Source organism: Cetorhinus maximus, chromosome 3, assembly GCF_964194155.1.
Source record: "Cetorhinus maximus chromosome 3, sCetMax3.hap1.1, whole genome shotgun sequence".
Taxonomy (NCBI): domain Eukaryota; kingdom Metazoa; phylum Chordata; class Chondrichthyes; order Lamniformes; family Cetorhinidae; genus Cetorhinus; species Cetorhinus maximus.
This window is the reverse complement of record NC_135881.1, coordinates 156,406,894-156,425,535: the sequence shown is the minus strand read 5'-3', so window position 1 is coordinate 156,425,535 and position 18,642 is coordinate 156,406,894. Positions and strand designations below refer to the sequence as shown.

The 18,642-nt window shown below is 42.7% G+C and overlaps 1 protein-coding gene across 1 annotated transcript in view; it reads left to right on the top strand.

The window, feature by feature from the left end:
- Positions 1 to 18,642, top strand: part of myo10 (myosin X) — a 345,458-nt gene that overhangs the window by 281,969 nt on the left and 44,847 nt on the right. Inside the window, exons 27-29 of the mRNA XM_078539144.1 lie at positions 5,475 to 5,718; positions 5,852 to 5,947; positions 16,818 to 16,911. Coding sequence (XP_078395270.1) covers positions 5,475 to 5,718; positions 5,852 to 5,947; positions 16,818 to 16,911 — 434 coding nt within the window. The remainder of the gene's footprint in view (positions 1 to 5,474; positions 5,719 to 5,851; positions 5,948 to 16,817; positions 16,912 to 18,642) is intronic.

Sequence of the window (18,642 nt, the reverse complement as noted above, 5' to 3'; positions counted from 1 at the left end):
ATCGACTGGTAGCCCTTTATCCACTCTGCTTGTTAATCCTAAAGGAACTCCCTCATTGAGTCTGTCTTTCTCAATGGAACATACCTTTGTTGAGAGTTATGAAATACCTCATCAAATGTCTATCACTGCTTATCTACCATATTACCTTTTAATCTATTTTCCCAGTCCACTTTAGCCAACTCTGTCATCATAACCTTCTAATTGCCTTCATTTAAGCTTAAGACACTAGTTTCCAACCCACATTTCTCACCTTCAAAATGAACGTGAAATGCTATCATTTTATGATCGCTCTTGCCTAGAGAATCCTTTACTCTGAGGTTATTAATTAATCCTGTCTCATTACATGTTACAAGATCTAAAATATCCTGTTCCCTGGTTGTTTCCAGAATGTATTGTTCTAAGAAACTGAACCGAATATACTCTATGAACTCATTCTTTAGGTTGCATTTGCCAATTTGATTTGTCTGATCTATAAGAAGATTAAAACCTCCCATGATTATTGCAGTATCTTTCTTACAAGCCCCCATTCTTTCTTGATTTGTACTCTGTCCTACAGTGTGGCTATTGTCAGGGGGTGTATAAATTACTCCTAGCAGTGAATTTTTCCCTTTGCTATTTCTTATCGCCACCCAAACTGATCCTACATCTTGATCCTCTGAACTAAGATCATTTCTCACTACTGTTCTCGTCCTTTATCAACATAGCTACCCCACCTTCCACTCCTTCTGAAATGTCAAATTCCCTTTAATATTTAAGTCCAAGCCATGGTCACTTTGCAACCAGGACTCTGTAATGTCAAGCATATCATGCTCATTCATTTCTATTTGTGCTATCAATTCACCCATCTTGTTTGGATGCTGCCTGCATTCAGATAAACAAAGTACAAAGAAAAGTACAGCACAAGAACAGGCCCTTCGGCCCTCCAAGCCTGCGCCGATCATATTGCCCATCAACTAATTTTGCACTTCTGGGGTCCGTATCCCTCTATTCCCGTCCTATTCATGTATTTGTCAAGCTGCCCCTTAAGCACCACTATCGTACCTGCTTCCACCACCTCCTCTGGCAGCGAATTCCAGACACTCACTACCCTCTGCGTAAAAAACTTGTCCCGCACATCTCCTCTATAGTTTTCTCTTCTCACCTTAAATCTATGTCTCCTAGTAATTGACTCTTCCACCCTGGGGAAAAAGCTTCTGACTACCTACTCTGTCCATGCCACTCATAATTTTGTAAACTTCTATCAAGTCGCCCCACAATCTCCGTCGCTCTAGTGAGAACAATCCGAGTTTCTCCAACCTCTCCTCATAGCTAATAACCTCCAGACCAGGCAGCATCCTGGTAAACCTCCTCTGCACCCTCTCCAACGCCTCCTTTTCCTTCTGGTAATGTGGCGACCAGATAAGGAGCCTTTAATTTTGTCTTTTAACCATTTTTCCCTGTTCTGACCTTATTTGTTAGTGCAGTCCTATTTTCGTATGCTGTGTTCCTTCCTGTCACACTCTGGCTATCATTACTTGTATTGCTACCCTGCACTATTGCCTTGTCATTCCATTTCAACTTTCAAAATCCCCCCTCACTTGGAATTGTCCCGCCACCTCTCCCCAACTAAATAGTTTAAAGCCCTCTGTTTATGCAATACGCCAGGACAGTAGTCCCAACGCGGTTCAGGTGAAGGCCATCCCAATGGAACAACCCCCTCTTTTGCCAGTACTAATGCCAGTGCCTCATAAATAGAAACCCATTTCTCCCACACCAAAATTTGAGCCACACATTCAACTCTATGATCTTATTTACCCTTTGCCAATTTGCTTGTGGCTCCATGAGTAATCCAGAAATTATTACCTTTGTGGTTCTGCCTGTTAGTTTAGTTCCTAGCTGCTCATACAGGACCTCTTTCTTAGTCCTACTTATGTTGCTGGTACACACATGGATCATGACAACTGGATCCTTCCCCTCCCACGCCAAGTTCCTCTACAGCCCCGTGGAGATGTCCTTAATCCTGACACTGGGTGGGCAGCAGCCTTTGGGTACTCATACTCTCGGCTGCAGAGAACAGTGTCAATCCCCCTAACTATACTGTCCCCTACTACAACTACAGTCCTATTTATTCCCCCCACTTGAATGGCCTCCATCATCACTTGCCATGGTCAGTTTGCTCATCCTCCCTACAGTCCCTGTCTCATCCACACAAGCTGCAAGAACATCGAACCTGTTGGATTATTGCAAGGGCTGGGTCTCCTGCATTGCTACTATCTGGATCCCATATGTGCCTCACTTGCAGTCATACCCTCCTGATCCTGAACGTGGACCAAATCTGAAGTACCTAACCTAACCTAAGGGGTGTGATTGCCTCCTGGAACAGTGTCCAGGTAACTTGCCCCCTCCCTGATGCATCACAGTGTTTGAAACTCATACTTCAGTTCATCAGCTCTGAGGTGAAGTTCCTCAAGCTGCAGACAGTTATTACAGATGTGATTGCTGTGGATCACAAATGTATCCACTAGCTCCCACATGCTACGGCTATAACACATCATCTGCCCTGCCATCTTTATTTTGTTTGATTTAACTAATTAGGTTTCGCATTCAGAAATATTACTTAACAATTTTCCATAGTTATGTTATGAACTTTAACTAGTTATGCTATAATTTTATACAATACTTATGTCTCTCCAGTACCAGTTTAAACTACTGTCCCAGTTTAGAGAGAGAAAAAAATCTTAAAATGCACCAATCACCTACCTGCTCACTTAATTAAGGTCTCCAGGCTTTGGCTCTCAGGTATCCCTATTTTCGGCCCTCTCTCCTGGACCACTCCTTTTTGTACAAAAACCAGGCAGCACCTCCTCCCTCTATGCTCCAAATTCCCTCATTTACCAAATTTCCAGAGTTAAGCATTTGGCCTCATTGCAATCAGAGAAAACTGTACCTTTGTATTTAGTTATACATTCCTTTCTGGTGCACAAACACAACAGGAAAAGTGGCCCAACCACGGCTAGCACTAGGATAGTACTAGGTCCAAAGAGGAATCATATAAAGCTGCTAGAAAAAGCAGCAAGCCTGAGGATTGGGAGCAGTTTAGAATTCAATGGTGGACCAAGAGATTGATTCAGAGGGGAAAAACAGAGTATGGGAATAAACTTACAAGGAACATAAAAGTGGACTGTAAAAGCTTCTATAAGTATATAAAAATAAAAAGATTAGTGAAGACAAATGTAGGTCCCTTACAACCCAAAACAGGAGAATTTATAATAGAGAACAAGGAAATAGCAGAGGAATTAAACAATTACTTTAGTTCTGTCTTCATGGAGGAAAACACAAATAACTTTCCAGAAATGCTAGGGAACCAAGGGTCTAGTGAGAAGGAGGAATTTAAGGAAATTAGTATTACGAAAATAATAGTGCTGGAGAAATTAATGGGATTGGAAGCCAAAAAATCCCCAGGGGCCTGATCATCTACACCCCAGGGCACTGAAGGAGGTGGCCATAGAAATTGTGGATGTGTTGGTTGTCATCTTCCAAAATTCTGTAGATTCTGGAACAGTCCTGGCAGGCTGGAGGGTGGCAAATGTAACCCACTGTTTAAAAATAGGAGGGAGGGAGAAAACAGAGTTACAGACCAGTTAGCCTAACATCAGTAGTAGGGAAAATGCTAGAGTATATTACAAAGGATGTGATAACAGGGTACTTAGTAAAGATCAACAGGATTAGACAAAGTCAACATGGATTTATGAAAGGTAAATCATGTTTGACAAACCTACTGGAGTTTTTTGAGGTTCTAAATAGCAGAATAGATAAGGAAGAACCAGTGGATGTGGTGTATTTGGATTTTCAGAAAGATTTTGATAAAGTCCCACATAAGAGGTTAGTGTGAAAAATTAAAGTGCATGGGATTGGGGGTAATATATTGTACGGATTGAGAATTGGTTGGCAGACAGGAAACAGAGAGTAGGAATAAATGGGTTTTTTTTGGAGTAACAGGTGGTGACTCATGGGGTGCTGCAGGGATCAGTGCTTTGGCCCCAGCTAGTCACAATATATATCAATGATTTGGATGAGGGAACCAAATGTAATATTTCCAAATTTGCTCATAACACAGAACTTGGTGGGAATGTGAGTGTTGAGGAGGATGTTAAGAGGCTTCAAGGTGATTTAGACAGGTTGAGCGAGAAGGCAAATACATGACAGATGCAGTATAACATGGATAAGTATGAAGTTATCCACTTTGGTAGGAAAAGCAGAATGGCAGAGTATTATTTAAATGGTGATAGATTGGGAAATGCTGATGTACAAAGGGACCTGGGTGTCCTTATACACCAATCACTGAAAGCAAGCATGCAGGTGCAGCTAACACTTAAGGCAAATGGCATGTTGGCCTTCATTGTGAGAGGACTTGAGTACAAAAGCAAGGATGTCTTACTGCAATTGAACAGGGCCTTGATGAGACCACACCTGGAGTATTGTGTGCAGTTTTGGTCTCCTTATGTAAGAAAGGATATACTTGCCATAGAGGGAGTGCAGCGAAGGTTCACCAGACTGATTCCCGAAATGGCAGGATTGTCGTATGAGGAGAGATTAGGTTGACTAGGCCTGTATTCACTGGAGTTTAGAAGAATGAGAGGGGATCTCATTGAAACGTACAAGATTCTGACAGGGATGGACAGACTGAATGCAGCGATTATGTTTCCTGTGGCTGTGGGGTCAAGAATAAGGGCCACAGTCTCAGGATACGGGGTAGGCCATTCAGGACTGAGATGAGGAGAAACTTCTTCACTCAGAGGGTGGTGACCTATGGAATTCTCTACCACAGAGGGCTGTGGAAGCCAAGTCACTGAACATATTTAAGAAGGAAATAGATTTCTAGGTTCTAAAGGTATCAAGGATGCATGGCGTTGAGATAGAGGATCAGCCATGATCATATTGAATGGTGGAGCAGGCTCGAAGGACCGAATGACCTACTCTTCCTATTTTCTGTTAATGACTTAATTTTAGGTCTCATCCTTGCTTTCAAATGTCTCCATGACCTCACCCCCTCCCTATCTCTAACCTGCAGAAACTCTACAAACCTCTCTGACCTCTGTGCTTCTCCAATTCTGGCCTCTTGCGCATTCCTAATTGTTATTGTTCCACTATTAGTAGGCCACCTTTAGCTGCCTAAACTCTGCAATTCCCTTCCTAAACCTCTTTGCTTAAGATGTTCCAGTATACCTCTTTGACCAAGCCTTTGGTCACCTGCCCTGATATTTTGAGGTTTAAATCAAATGTGAAGCATTTTAGGATGTTTTGCTACATGAAAATTGTTACATAAATGAAAGTTGTTGTCCACACTAAAATTACAGAATATTAAGTGTATTCGAGTTTACTATAATCCTCTGAGAAGTTGTACCTTTTTGTTGAAGTTGAAGATTTTCTATTTCTTAGTTTTGGGTGAACTCATTCACAAAGACTCTCAATAAGTTCATGCATTTGTTTCTTAGGAGGCCTGATGAACACATGGAAACGCCGATGGTGTGTTTTAAAGGATGAAACATTCATGTGGTTCCGTTCAAAGCAAGAAGCCTTAAAGCTGGGCTGGTTGCACAAGAAAGGTGGTGGCACATCAACCTTATCAAGACGCAACTGGAAAAGGCGCTGGTTTGTTCTACGAGAGAGCAAACTAATGTATTTTGAGAATGACAGTGAAGAAAAGCTAAAAGGGACCATTGATATCAGATCTGCAAGGTAATGTTCACCTTAATGAAGCCATGCTGTTAAAGCTGCTTGGTAACAATGTGCAATAACTGATCTTGCATGACCTGTTTTTCTGCACGGGCACTATGTTAAGATAATTCTGTGCTTCTGTTTTCATTATTAGGGAGATTATTGATGACACTGGCAAGGAGAATGGCATTAATATAGTAATAGAAGATCGCATCTTCTGCCTTATTGCTGAGACAGCGGAAGATGCCAGGTAATTGTTTTGTTAGATTCAATTAGAATTGATTAACTGTTTTCTTTATTCATTTGAGGTATGTGAATGTCATTGGTAATGCAGCATTTACTCCCCATCACTAATTGCCCTTGAGAAGATGGTGATGAGCTATCGTCTTGAAGTGCTGCAGTCCATGTAGTCTAGGTACACCCATTGTGCTGTTAAGGAGAGAATTTCCAGAATTTTGACCCAGCGACAGTGAAGGCATGGTGACATAGCTCCAAGGTGAAGCAGGCGTTGTTTTCCTTGGAGCGAAGGAGATTGAGGGGAAATTTGATATAAGTATGGACGCTGTGTCAGATGGCTGAAAAGTGTCTCCCCGCCAGGTCCTGTTTTCTCAATTCTCAAATCACCAGCATGGAAGATGAAGAAAACGCTTCAAAGACACTTTGAAACTCTCCTTGAAGAGCAGCAGCATTGACATTAATGACTGGGAGGAACTTGTTAAACAGCAACAACTTGTCCATCTAGTTGCACCATGTGCCCAAAGATCTGCAGTTTGAGAATTGGCCTGTTAGTCACTTGAAAACCCTTGACAGAAGCTAGAGACCCTGAGTAGATGTTACCCTAGAATCGAGGGACAGCCGTCACCACCGACAAAGACAAAATTACAATGACTTTGAATAAGGTAGATAAGGAAAGTCTGTTTCCATTGGTTGATAGTACAAGAACCAGGGCTTGTTCTAGAATCCCCAGACAGGAAAAACAACCTTTGTGTCTACCCTGTCAGCCTCTTCAGAATCTTCTATGTTTCAAGGAGATCACCTCTCATTCTTCTGAACTCCAGAGTCTAGGCCCAATTTACTCAACCTTTCATCATTGATTCCTAGGATGAGAGGATTGTCCAATCTAGTGAACCATCTTTATTCTGTCCTAAGACGCATTTAAACCAATACTGTGCATAGTACTCCAAGCACTCAACAAAATCCTTTACAATCTTAGAACGACTTCCTTATTCTTGTACTCCAGTCTCCTTGCAATAAAGGCCAACGTGCCATTTGCCTTCCTAATTGCTTGCTGTACCTGCGTGCTAACTTTGTGCTCATTTTATGAGTATACCCACTTCTCTGTCAGCATCAACATTTTAAAGTTTCACACTTTTAAAAAAATATTTGGCTCTTCTAATCTTTGTAACAAATTGAATAATCTCAAACTTCCCCACATTATACTCTACCTTTCCCACTTATTAAACTGCCTATACCTCTTTGCAGTCTCTTTTTGTGTCCTCAACACGGTTTACATTCCCACCTAACTTTGTCATGTCAGCAAACTTCGATACATTACTTAGTCTCCTGGTTTAAGTCATTAATATAGATTGTAAGTAGCTGAGGTCTCAGCACTGATCCCCGCAGCACTCTAATAGTTACAGCCTGCCAACTTGAAAATGTCTACCTTATCCCTACTCTGTTTTCAGTTGGTTCAGCAATCTCCACGGACTGTAATATATTACCCCTAATTCCATGAGCCCTTACCTTGTATTTAGCATCTTATTGAATGCCTCTACTGCATCTACTGGTTCCCCTTTATCTATCTCAACCACATTCTAAAAAACAGAGATAAATTTTTAAGCACAATTTCCCTTTTGTAAAACCATGTTGACTTTGTCTGATCATACTTTGATTAATGAAAGATTGCAGCATTTTTCTGATGACTGTTGTCAGGTTAACTAGCCTGTGGTTCACTGTTTCCTTTCTCCCTCCATTCTGGAATAATAGTGTCACGTTTTCTAACTTCCAATCTGCTGGGACTATTCTAGAATCTTGGGAATTTTGGAAAATTATAATCTATGCATCCACTATCTCTGTAGTTACCTGTTTCAGAACTGTTGGATATATGCCATCAGGACTGGGAATTTGTCTGATTTTAGTCCCTTAAGTTTCTCTAATCTCTTTTCTCTGTTGATATTAATTAGCTTAAGTTCCTCGCTCTTAGTTACCCTCTATTTCTCGTATGTAATTTATGTCTTCTATTGTGTGTCTTCTGCTGTGTCTGTCAGCACACTAGAAGACACACAATATTTGTTCAATATCTCTGCCATTTCCTCATTCCTCATGATAGGTTCTCCTGTCTCTGCCCCTAAGGGACTTTACCATCCACCAGGCAGGTCTTAGACACTTTGTACGCCCAGAGAGGGGGCATTGTGCAATGCACAAATCAAGCACAAGGTTCAAAGCATTGTGTTGTCTCTGAATAGGGAGAAGCAAAGACAGTGTGTGCACATGGCTTTGCCAGATAGTGGGCTTCCCTGTGGTGCAGGGTGCAATTGACTGCACACTTCTGGCATTGCGGGCAGCACAGCTCAATGTTGAAATGTACCACAACTGCAAAGGTTACCATTCACTCAATGTGTAGTCAGTTTACAACCACGCTCAGCACATCATGCTAACCAAGGCACACTATCCTGGCAATGATAAGTTCATTTTGCACAGCCCATGCTGCTCCAGCAACTTTTCAGCCACCAAATTAAAGCAGAGGGTAGCTGTTGGGTAACCATGACTATCCATTCTATACATGCCTGAATATTCATCTCTGCAACCCAACCACAAGTGGTCAACATACAAATAATGAAGGCCATAGTTCCATGTGAAACACCATTGAGCAACTGATTGGGTGCTGTTGCCTGGAGTGCTCTGGAGGAGATATCCAGTATTGCCAGAGCATTTGTGCGGATTTGTGGTGGTTTGCTGCACCATGGAATAGCAAGCATGTCATGAAGAGGAGGAAGAAGGAGGAGGTGGAATAGAGCAGGCAACCACCACATCCACCTTTTAGTTGGGCTGTCTGTGAGCACCTAATTCGACTCTAGTTCCTGTGAATACAACTGCGTTGTCCAACAGTGCAAAATCTTACCATTCTTCAGTTACAGACGACCAAGAGTGTTCTCTTGGCAACACTCCTGAAATAAAAGCCATCTCAAAACAACTATTCCATACCAAGTTTATCCAACAAAACTTGCAATAATCCATGCACAACTCAACTAATAATTCACAAATGGGAGTAGTTTATAAACCCCCTAGCTACACTGTAGCACAGAAATAATCAAGAAATATTGGGGGCTTGAAGAAAGATACTGCAATAAGAGCATAAGATAGGAGCGGGAGTATGTCATTTAGCCCTTCAACCTTGCTCCACCATTCAATAAGATCTTGGTTGGTCTAATTATGGTCTCAACTCCACTTTCCTTTCTGTTCCCCATAACTCTCGACTCCCTTGTCGATCAAAAATCTAACTCAGTCTTCAATATATTCCAAAGCCCAACTTCCACTGCTTACTGGGGAAGATAATTCCAATAATTAATGACTCTCTCAGAAGAGAAATTCCTCCTCTGTCTCAAAAGAGAGACTGCATATTTGAAACTTTATCCTCTAGTTTTAGATTCCCCCATAAGGGAAACATCCTCTCAGCATCCAGCCTGTCAAACCTCTCAAAATCAAGAAGGTCACCTCTTTTTAAAAAACCACAATGAGTAAAGGCACAGCCTGCCCAACCTTTCCTCATTAGACAAATCCTTCATCCCAGGAATCAACTTAGTGAACCTTCGCTGAACTGCCTCCAATGCAATTATACCCCCATCTTAAATAAGGAGCCAAAAACTATACACTGTACTCTAGATGTGGTATCAACAATGACCTGTACAGTTTTACCAAGATTTCCCTACTTATATACTCCATTCCCCTTGCAATAAAGGCCATTTGACTTCTTAATTACTTACAGTACCTGGATGCTAACCTTTTTGTGATTCACAGACAAGGAAACCCAGAACCCCCCCCACCCAAGCATTCTGCAGTCTCTCTCCAGTTAAATCATATTCTGCTTTTCTATTCTTCCTGCCAAAGTGGACAACCTCACATTTTCCCCCATTATACTCTAGGACATAAGGAGGTTGCAGACTGATATAGATAGGTTGAGTGGGCAAAAATCTAGCAGATGGAGTATAATGTGGGAAGATATGAAGTTGTTCACTTTGGCAAGAAGAATAAAAAAGCAGAGTATTACTTAAGCTACAGAATTCTGAGGTGCAGAGGGATCTAGGTGTTCTAGTGCATGAGACACAAAAAGTTAGTATGCAGGTACAGCAAGTAATTAAGAAGGCTGAAACAAAAGCAGAAAATGCTGTAAAAACTCAGCAGGTTGAGCAACATCTGTGGAGAGTGAAACAGAGTTAACAGAGCTCTGAAGAAGGGTCATACGGACTCGAAACGTTAACTCTGTTTCTCTCTCCACAGATGCTGCTAGACCTGCTGAGTTTTTTACAGCATTTTCTGTTTTTGTTTCAGATTTCCAGCATCTGCAGTATTTTGTTTTTAATTAAGAAGGCTAATGGAATGCTATCCTTTATTACGAAAGGAATTGAACAAAAAAGTAAGGATGTTGTGCTTCAGATATACAAGGCATTAGTGAGACCACATCTTGTATATTGTGTGCAGTTTTGGTCTCCTTATGGTGAAGGATAAAAATGCGTTGGAGGCAGTTCAGTGGAGGTTTACTAGATTGACACCTGGATTGAGTGGGTTGTCTTATGAGAAAAGGTTAGATAGACTGCTTGTTTCTATGAGAGTTTAGAAGAGTGAGGGGTGACTTGATTGAAGTATGTAAGATTCTGAACAGTATTGACAAGGTGGATGTGGAAAGGATGTTTCCTCTTGTGGATGAGTCCAGAGCTAAAATTAGGGGCTGCCCTTTTATAACAGAGATGAGGAGAAATTTTTTCTCTGAGGGTTGTACAACTTGGAACTCCTTGCCTCAGAAGGGGGTGGAGGCAGGGTCACTGAATATTTTTAAGGCCGGGGTAGATAGATTATTGTTAGGGAGTCAAAGGTTATCGGAGGTAGATGGGAATCTGGAATTTGAAACACAAACAGATCATCTTTGATCTTATTGAATGACGGAGCAGGCTCAAGGGGCCAAATGGCCTACTTCTCCTATTTTGTATGTTCTACTCACAACCTAACTCTATCCCTTTGCTGACCCGGTGTCCTCCTCACAAATTGCTTTCTTACCTATCTTTGTGTGGTCAGCAAATTTGGGTACAGTACAGTCTGCTCCTTCATCCAAGTCGTTAACATAGATTGGAAATGCTGAGGCCCCAGCACTGGTCCCTGTGGCACTCCACTGATTAGTTTATCAACCTGAAAACCTGACCAATTTTTCCCACCTCTCTGTTTCTTGTTCGTTAGCTAATCCTACATCCATACTAATATATTAAACCAACTCCATGAGTTCTTATCTTGTGTAGTAACGTTTTATGTGGCTCCTTTTCAAACGCCTTTTCGAAATCCAAAGATACTACACCTCCCACCCTTTATCCACCCTGCTTGTTACTTCCTCAAAGAACTCTAGTAAATTTGTCAAGCATGGTTTCCCTTTCATGGTGACTCTATTGTATTATGATTTTTAAATGTTCTGCTCCTACTGCCTTAATAATGGATTCCAGTATTTTCACAATGTCAAGATGTTAGGCTAGCCGGTCTATGGTTTTGTGTTTTCTGTCTCCCTCCTTTCTTGAATAGAGTCATTACGTTTGTGGTTTTCTAATCTGCTGGGGCCTTTCTAGAATCCAGGGAATTTTGAAAGATTACAACCAAGACTCCACTTTCCCTGAAGTCACTTCTTTTTATTACAATAATCGTGGTTGATTTTAATCTTCATATAGATTCAACAAGTCAAATTGGCAAAGATACCCTTGAGGATGTATTCAGGGCAGTTTCTTGCAGTAATGCATTGTGGAACCAACCAGGGGACAGGCTAATTTAGACCTGGTAATGTGTAATGAGGCAGGATTTATTAATGATCTCAAGGAGAGGGATTCTGTAGGGAAGAGTGACCATAACATGAGAGAACTTCGCATTCAGTTTGAAGGTGAAGAAGTTGGGTGAGCAATGACAAAAATTTAAGGAGGGATTTCATAACTCTCAATAAATATACGTTCCATTGAGAAAGAGAGATTCTGAGAATGACGAACCATCCGTTCTTAACTAAGGGAGTTAAGGATGTCATCAGTTTGAAAGAAAAAGCATAGCAGTCGTAGGCATCCAACTGTTTCAGGAGACGATGGATTGCATCCAGAGTGTATGCCACTTCTGGACTGAACATCACCTGTTGTGGCTGTAGAGACCAATTTGTGGGTGGCAGTCCCTTCCACAGCTGGCACAGATGAATAATATTGGCCTGAGGTTGATTGTTGGTTTTTATTTCTGGTGGGCTCTCTTTTCCACCGTTTGGTCATTTCTTTTGGCTTCTGCTTTTCCATGCCCTTCCTGACTGCTTGTCTCCAGGAGACTGCGGTCAGCAGCAAGGACTTCCCATATATCAACTCTGATCCCGATCAAATTGAGGTCTTGCTTTCAGACATCCTTGTATCACAGACATGGGCGACCTGTTGGTCTCCTGCTGATAGCAAGCTCGCCATAGAACATGTCTCTGGAAATGTGGCTGTCATCCATTCAGCGCATGTGACCCAGCCAACAGAGTCGGTGCTGGCTCAAGAGGTCAAGCATGCTGGGGATCCCTGCACGCTGGTGTACTTCTGTATTCAGCACTCTCTCCTGCCAGGAAATGTCCATTTTTTATCTGAGGCAGTGAAGGCGGAAGCTGTTCAGCCGCCCTTGGGTTGCATGTGTTGTTCGTGCCTCGCTACTGTAAAGGAGGGTGCTGAGAACACAAGCCTGGTACACACGGATCTGTATTTTCGGTTAGTTTGCTCTTGGTCCACACTCACTTTCTCAGTTTTGACATGGCAGCTGCAGTCTTGGCAACCCTAATGCTAATTTTGGCATCAAGGGACAGGTTGCTTGTAATTGTTGATCTGCAGTATTTGAACCTGGTGACAACCTCCAGAGTGAGGTTGTCAATGTTGATGGAAAGTTGAGTCTCTATGTACTGGTCCATAACCTTTGGTCTTACTGTAGCTGATTGTTAGGGAGAAACACGGGCTAGGACTTTATACACTTTGGTCTTGGTGCACAGTCTTGTCAATTTGAACGGCATGTTGTCAGCTCCAGTATGCAGGTAGACATCCTCATTTGAGTCGCTGAAAGCAGACAATAGCAGCATGGAGAAAAATATGCCAAAGAGATTTGGCACCAGGATGCAGCCCTGATTTACCCCAATGCTGATCTTGAAAGCCTCCAATGATGCTCCATTTTATCTGACGGAACTGTACGTGATTTCATGGAAGGAAGAAATGATGCCCGGAGTCCAGGCGGGTAGCCTATTTTCTGCAGAAGTTTGAGTCCATCTCTGTTAATGAGATCAAAGGTCTGTGCTGTTCACAGCACTTCTCCTGTAACTGCCAAAGTGAGAAAATCGGGTTGACTGTTGATCTGCCAGCTCCGAAGCCACATTGAGACTCGGGATAAACGTATGATGCCGGGGTCTGCAATCTGATCAGAACGACGTGAACAAAGACCTTCCCCACAATGCTTAACAAGGAGGTGCCTCAGTAATTGTTGCAGTCACTGCCATCACCCTTATTTGTTTTACAAGGTGACTATTTTTGCATCACGCACCTCTTGCACAGATTTTTTCTTCCAGCAGAGACACAAGAGTCCATGGAGGTGCTGCAGCAGTGCTGGTTTTCCACTTTTGATGATTTCAGATGGAATGCCATCATTTCCTGAGGCTTTACCACTGCCAAGATGGTCAATGGCCTTGTTGAACTTTACTATGTCCATCTCGATGACAGGAAAGTCTGGAATGGCGCTGAGAACATCTTCAGTGATGATATTCTCCATTGTGTAGAGTTTCAGGTAGTGCTCCACCTACCTTTCTATCTGCTTGCTAGGTTCAGTGATTATCATCCCTTTCTTCGTCTTCAAGGGAGCTGATTTGGCTGCTACAGGGCCTTTTGCTTTCTTAATTCCTTCATACATCTCTCTAGCATCTCCAGATTCAGCAGCAGATTGTATGCTGTGCAGAATTTCAACTAGTATTGATTGGCGCAATGCTGAACGGTCTGCTGAGGCTTGATTCTGCCAATTCTGAGAGCATCTAGATTTTGTTTGCTGGGGACTTCACAGAATCATAGAATCTTTACAGTGCAGAAGGAGGCCTTGTCGTTCATGAAGGCTTTCCTCTTGGTTGCAGTAACTGACTCCATTTCAGTCCAATATGCCTCAAACTAGTCAGCATTCCTCTGATCACAGTGAGAAGAGTTATAGAAGGTGTTGAGCATTTGACTCCACTTTGACACCGCACTCTGGCCTTGGGCGTTGTTTTCAAAAAGAGCCTGATCGAGGATGCTGAGGAACTCCTGGGCCCTTTCAGGGTCGGTGGTATAGCAAGTGTTGATCCAAAGACAACCTCTCTTCTTGGAGTGGTATAGTTTACTTGGCTGAAGTCTGACCTTGCCACACACCAGGGAGTGGTCAGTGTCACAGCCAGCGCTGTGATAGCTACAGGTGATAAGTGCACTATCGGGGGTACATCTCGTGATGCTGATGGTGACTAGCTGATATCAGTGGCAGATTTCTGAAGTCTCCAGGGCACTTCATGGCACGGCGTGGTTTGGAAGTAGCTGTTCATCACAAACAGTCCATGGTAACAGCATAGCTCCAGTAACCTCTGTCCGTTTTCATTCATCTTGCTGATTTCCTGGTAAAGAGGGGTGTGAGAAGGTGGATTAGAAAGGAACATACTGTCATCCTCCATAGGTTCAGCCCTGCTACTGGCCACGACCTCAGTGATGGCAGCTCCAATGATTCTTAGCATTGTCTCCTCCAAACGGGTGAGCACAATGCAGCCAGATGTCTCCCCCAACAGTTTGCTGCTGCTGCTGCTACCAATGATTAGGGGCTGCCTTGTCCTGGAAGAGAGAGGGAATTGTGTCGCTGTGTGGGGTGCAGTGTGTTTTAGTGATGTGCTTGCCACAATTGAATAGCTGGCAGTGTGCACAAGCAGTGTGGCTTGCAGCAGTGCTTAGTGTGTAAGGGTGAGTTGAGACTATTAGTGTGAGGTATGTGTTGTGCCTGATAGAGATTGCTGGTAGGCAATGAAAGGAGGTGTGGTGAATGGAGCAGTGTATGAGGTTAGTGGTACAGTTGCAAGGATATGGCAAGTGAAGTTGCATTCATTGACTTTGGCCATTTGTGTGAGGTCATTAAATTTGTTTTAGTATTGCATCCAGGCCCTCGGCTGGATTGCTTGCAGTGCCTGGAGAAGCGGTTGCACAAGATACTAATCACTGAGGCCCATGCTCTGAAGGGAGGACCTGGGCTCATTGGCCAGGAAGCCTGTCAGTCTGGATGGCCAGTGTCCAAAGCAGCCAATCTAGCGCATAGACTACCCGATTGACAGGTTGTTCTGAACAACAGCAATCATTGGCCAAGTAGGACACGCCAGGTTCCCGAGTTCTTGCTTACCTCATGTCGGGACTCGTGAGGACCGTTCTGTTTCTGCTCTGTTGGAACTTTTTTCACTTCAGACCTAGCTGGAGGCTGCTGGAGCACAAGATAAGGTAACACACCTAATGCTTCAGCTCTACCCCAGAAAGCCCTTCCTGACCTCTTCCCTTTTGATGGTTTGTGGCCCTGGCACCTAGGCTGGGCCCTTCCCAACCCAACCTCTTCCCTCTCAGTGCTGTGGCCCTGTGCTGGGCCTTCCCAACCCTCGATGGGATGTGGCCTGCCCCGGAGATGCACCTTGCTGCAGTCCCGAGGTAACCATAGAGAAGCAGATGTTCTCCACTGTACCCAGGTCAATGCTCAAGGGTAAGGCACTGCGAAGCCCATAGCGAGCAACAATATGAAGAATTAGATTACAATTCACTTTGACATAGTTAATACTGAAAGCTGTTAACTTGACAATATGCAAGGTACCTAAAGTTAAATAGCCTTGCTGAGCTTTCTTTAATATTGGACATTGAGTGGAAATCTGTCATTAGAGCCTAGTTGATAAGTTATTGTGAAATATTAAAATTGTAATGATTTAAACTCTATCGGTTAATGTCTGTCTATCAGGTTTTTGGTTAACGGGACTGGGTCCTTCCTGACCCAGCCTCCTCCCTCCCGATGGTGTGTGGCCCCTTTTCCCGGCATCCCGCCCAACCTTCTCCCTCTCGCTGGTGTGAACATGGTTCCCAACTTTACCTGTCGATTGGTTTATAGATTGCCTTTCACAGCCTGCTTCTCTCAGGGCTCTAGGCTACTGTGAAGTACTTTTGTAGTTAACGTTGTTATGTAGGGAACAAAGATAACATTTCAGGGCTAATAATTGACCTGAAACGCTAACTGTTTCTCTCCACGGAGGCTGCCTGACTGCTGAATATTTCCTGCATTTTCTGTTTTTATTTAAAAGTTTACACGAGTTAGTTACACATCACGATCCCCAGTCCCAGTTTTGGTGCTATCCAATTTAGCTGCCTACATGTCATCCTTGATGGAGTGGTGGCACTTTCGCCTGATCCCAGACCTTGAGCTCGCAATCCAGGCTGATATTGCGGTGCCATACTGTAGGCTGTATTCTTGGAAGAGTCATTTAGATGAAGTGTGTGCCTACTCAGCTGCACATCAAGCTCCACGGCATTATTTGAAGTAGAGTAGAAGAATTCTCCTGAGAGTACTCATTGGTATGGAAAGTGATCAAAGTGTGTTAGCATGCATTTGTCCCTGAATTGAATAGACCAAAGGATTGCTTTCAAACTTTTTGTCACTTAGAACATGATGAATCAACAAAGGACTGAAGCACAAGGCTGGAGATTTTTTTTTGAGGATGCAGCTTTATGATAAAAAGCTTATTTAACTGTATCTATAATTTTAGAACAAATCTAAACTGACCTAAAGGAGTTATTACACTAGAACAAAAACTGCTTTTAGATATCATGGTTCCATCTCTTTCACTTCTTGTGTTGCAGCCAGTGGTTTAGCGTCCTCAGCCAAGTTCATGGATCAACTGAGCAAGAGATTAGAGAAATGCATGATGAGCAAGCAAACCCACATAATGCAGTGGTGAGATACCTGTTCTTCTCTATCATTGATATTTTAAAAAGTTATTTTTGCTAGTGTTTGTTGAAAGGATAGCTTTCTAGCACAAAAGTTTTTTTTCCTATCCACTGCTTCACGTTGTATTTGTAAAATACTGCACTCCTACTATAAAGGGCAAAACATTCTCGTATCACTATCTTTAGTAATGATATCAGTGTACTTGTGAAGATTGCCGTTGGTTAGTTTTTTAAGCAAAATTGTGAATCTGATCTAAAAGAGAACCTGCTTGATTTCATTATAACTGCACAGCAGGCATGTGATCAGAGGATTCCCTAAGCATTTTGAATGCTCTTGTGCACTGTTTTGGAAGAACAAGGAAAGTTTATAGAGTTGTAGATTCATTACAGCACAGAAGGAGGCCATTTGGCCTGTTGTGTCTGTGCTGGTTCTCTGCAAGACCAATTTACCTAGCGCCACTGCCCCATCTTTCCCCATAGCCCTGCAAATGTTTACTTTTCAGAAAATGATCCAATTCCCTTTTGAATGCTATAATTGAATTTGTCTCCAGCACGCTCTCAGGCGATGCATTCTGCACCCTAGCCACTTACCGCATTAAACGGTTTTCTTCATGTTGTCATTGTTGCTTTTGCCAGTTAACTTAAATCTCTGCCCTCTGGTTCTCAATCCTTCCACCAATGGGACCAGTTTTTCTCTACCATGTCTACATTCCTCATGGCTATGAATACCTCTATCAAATCGTCTCCCAACCTTCCCTTCTCCAAGGAAAACAGTCCCAACTTCTCCAATCTTTTTAAATAACTGAAGTTCCTTACCTCTGGAACATTCTCGTGAATCTTTTCTGCACCATCTCTAATGCCATCATATCCTGCCTAAAGCATGGTGCCCAGAACTGGGCACAATACTCCAGTTGTGGCCAAACCAATGTTTTATATAGAGTTATAATAATCTTTGCTTTTGTACTTTATGCCCCTATTTGTAAAGTGCATGTTCTGTACACTTTGAACTGCTTTCTCAACCTGCCCTGCCACCTTCAATGATTTACGCAGGTATACCTCCCAGGTCTTCCTGCTCTTTTAGAATTGTGCCTATATTGTGTCTCCACATTCTTTCTACCAAAATGAATCACTTCACACTTTTCTGCATTAAATTTCATTTGCCACTTGTTTCCCCCAGTTCACCAACCTGGTCGATGTCCTTTCAAGTTTAACACTATTCTCCTCAGTTCGCAATACTGAGAAGTTTTGTGTCATCTGCCAATGTTGAAATTGTGACCTGTATACCACGGTCTAGGTCATTAATATGGAGCAGGAAGAGCAGGGGCCCTAAGGCTCCCATAGGGAACTCCACCGTAGACCTTCCTCCAGTTCGAAAAACAACCTTTCACCACTACTGTTTCCTGTCACTCAGCCAATTTCATATCCACATTGCTACTGTCCCTTTTATTCCATGAGCTCTAACTTTGCTCACAAGTCTGTTGTGTGGCACTTTATCAAATGCCTTTTTGAAGTCCTGCAGGATAATGGCTACCCTGTTCAGATCATTTCATGCTGTATGTGATGCAAATTCATGAACAGGCCGAAGGCCGTCACTTTCAGCCCTGAAAAGTGCCCAGTCTACCTCAGATTACCCTGGAAGGGCAAAGTATCTCAAAAATTTGAGCAACAGGTGAAGCTAGCTGTTTCACACTGCTACAATGCAGTAGCAACACAAGTGGTATTCAAACTAACAGGATGC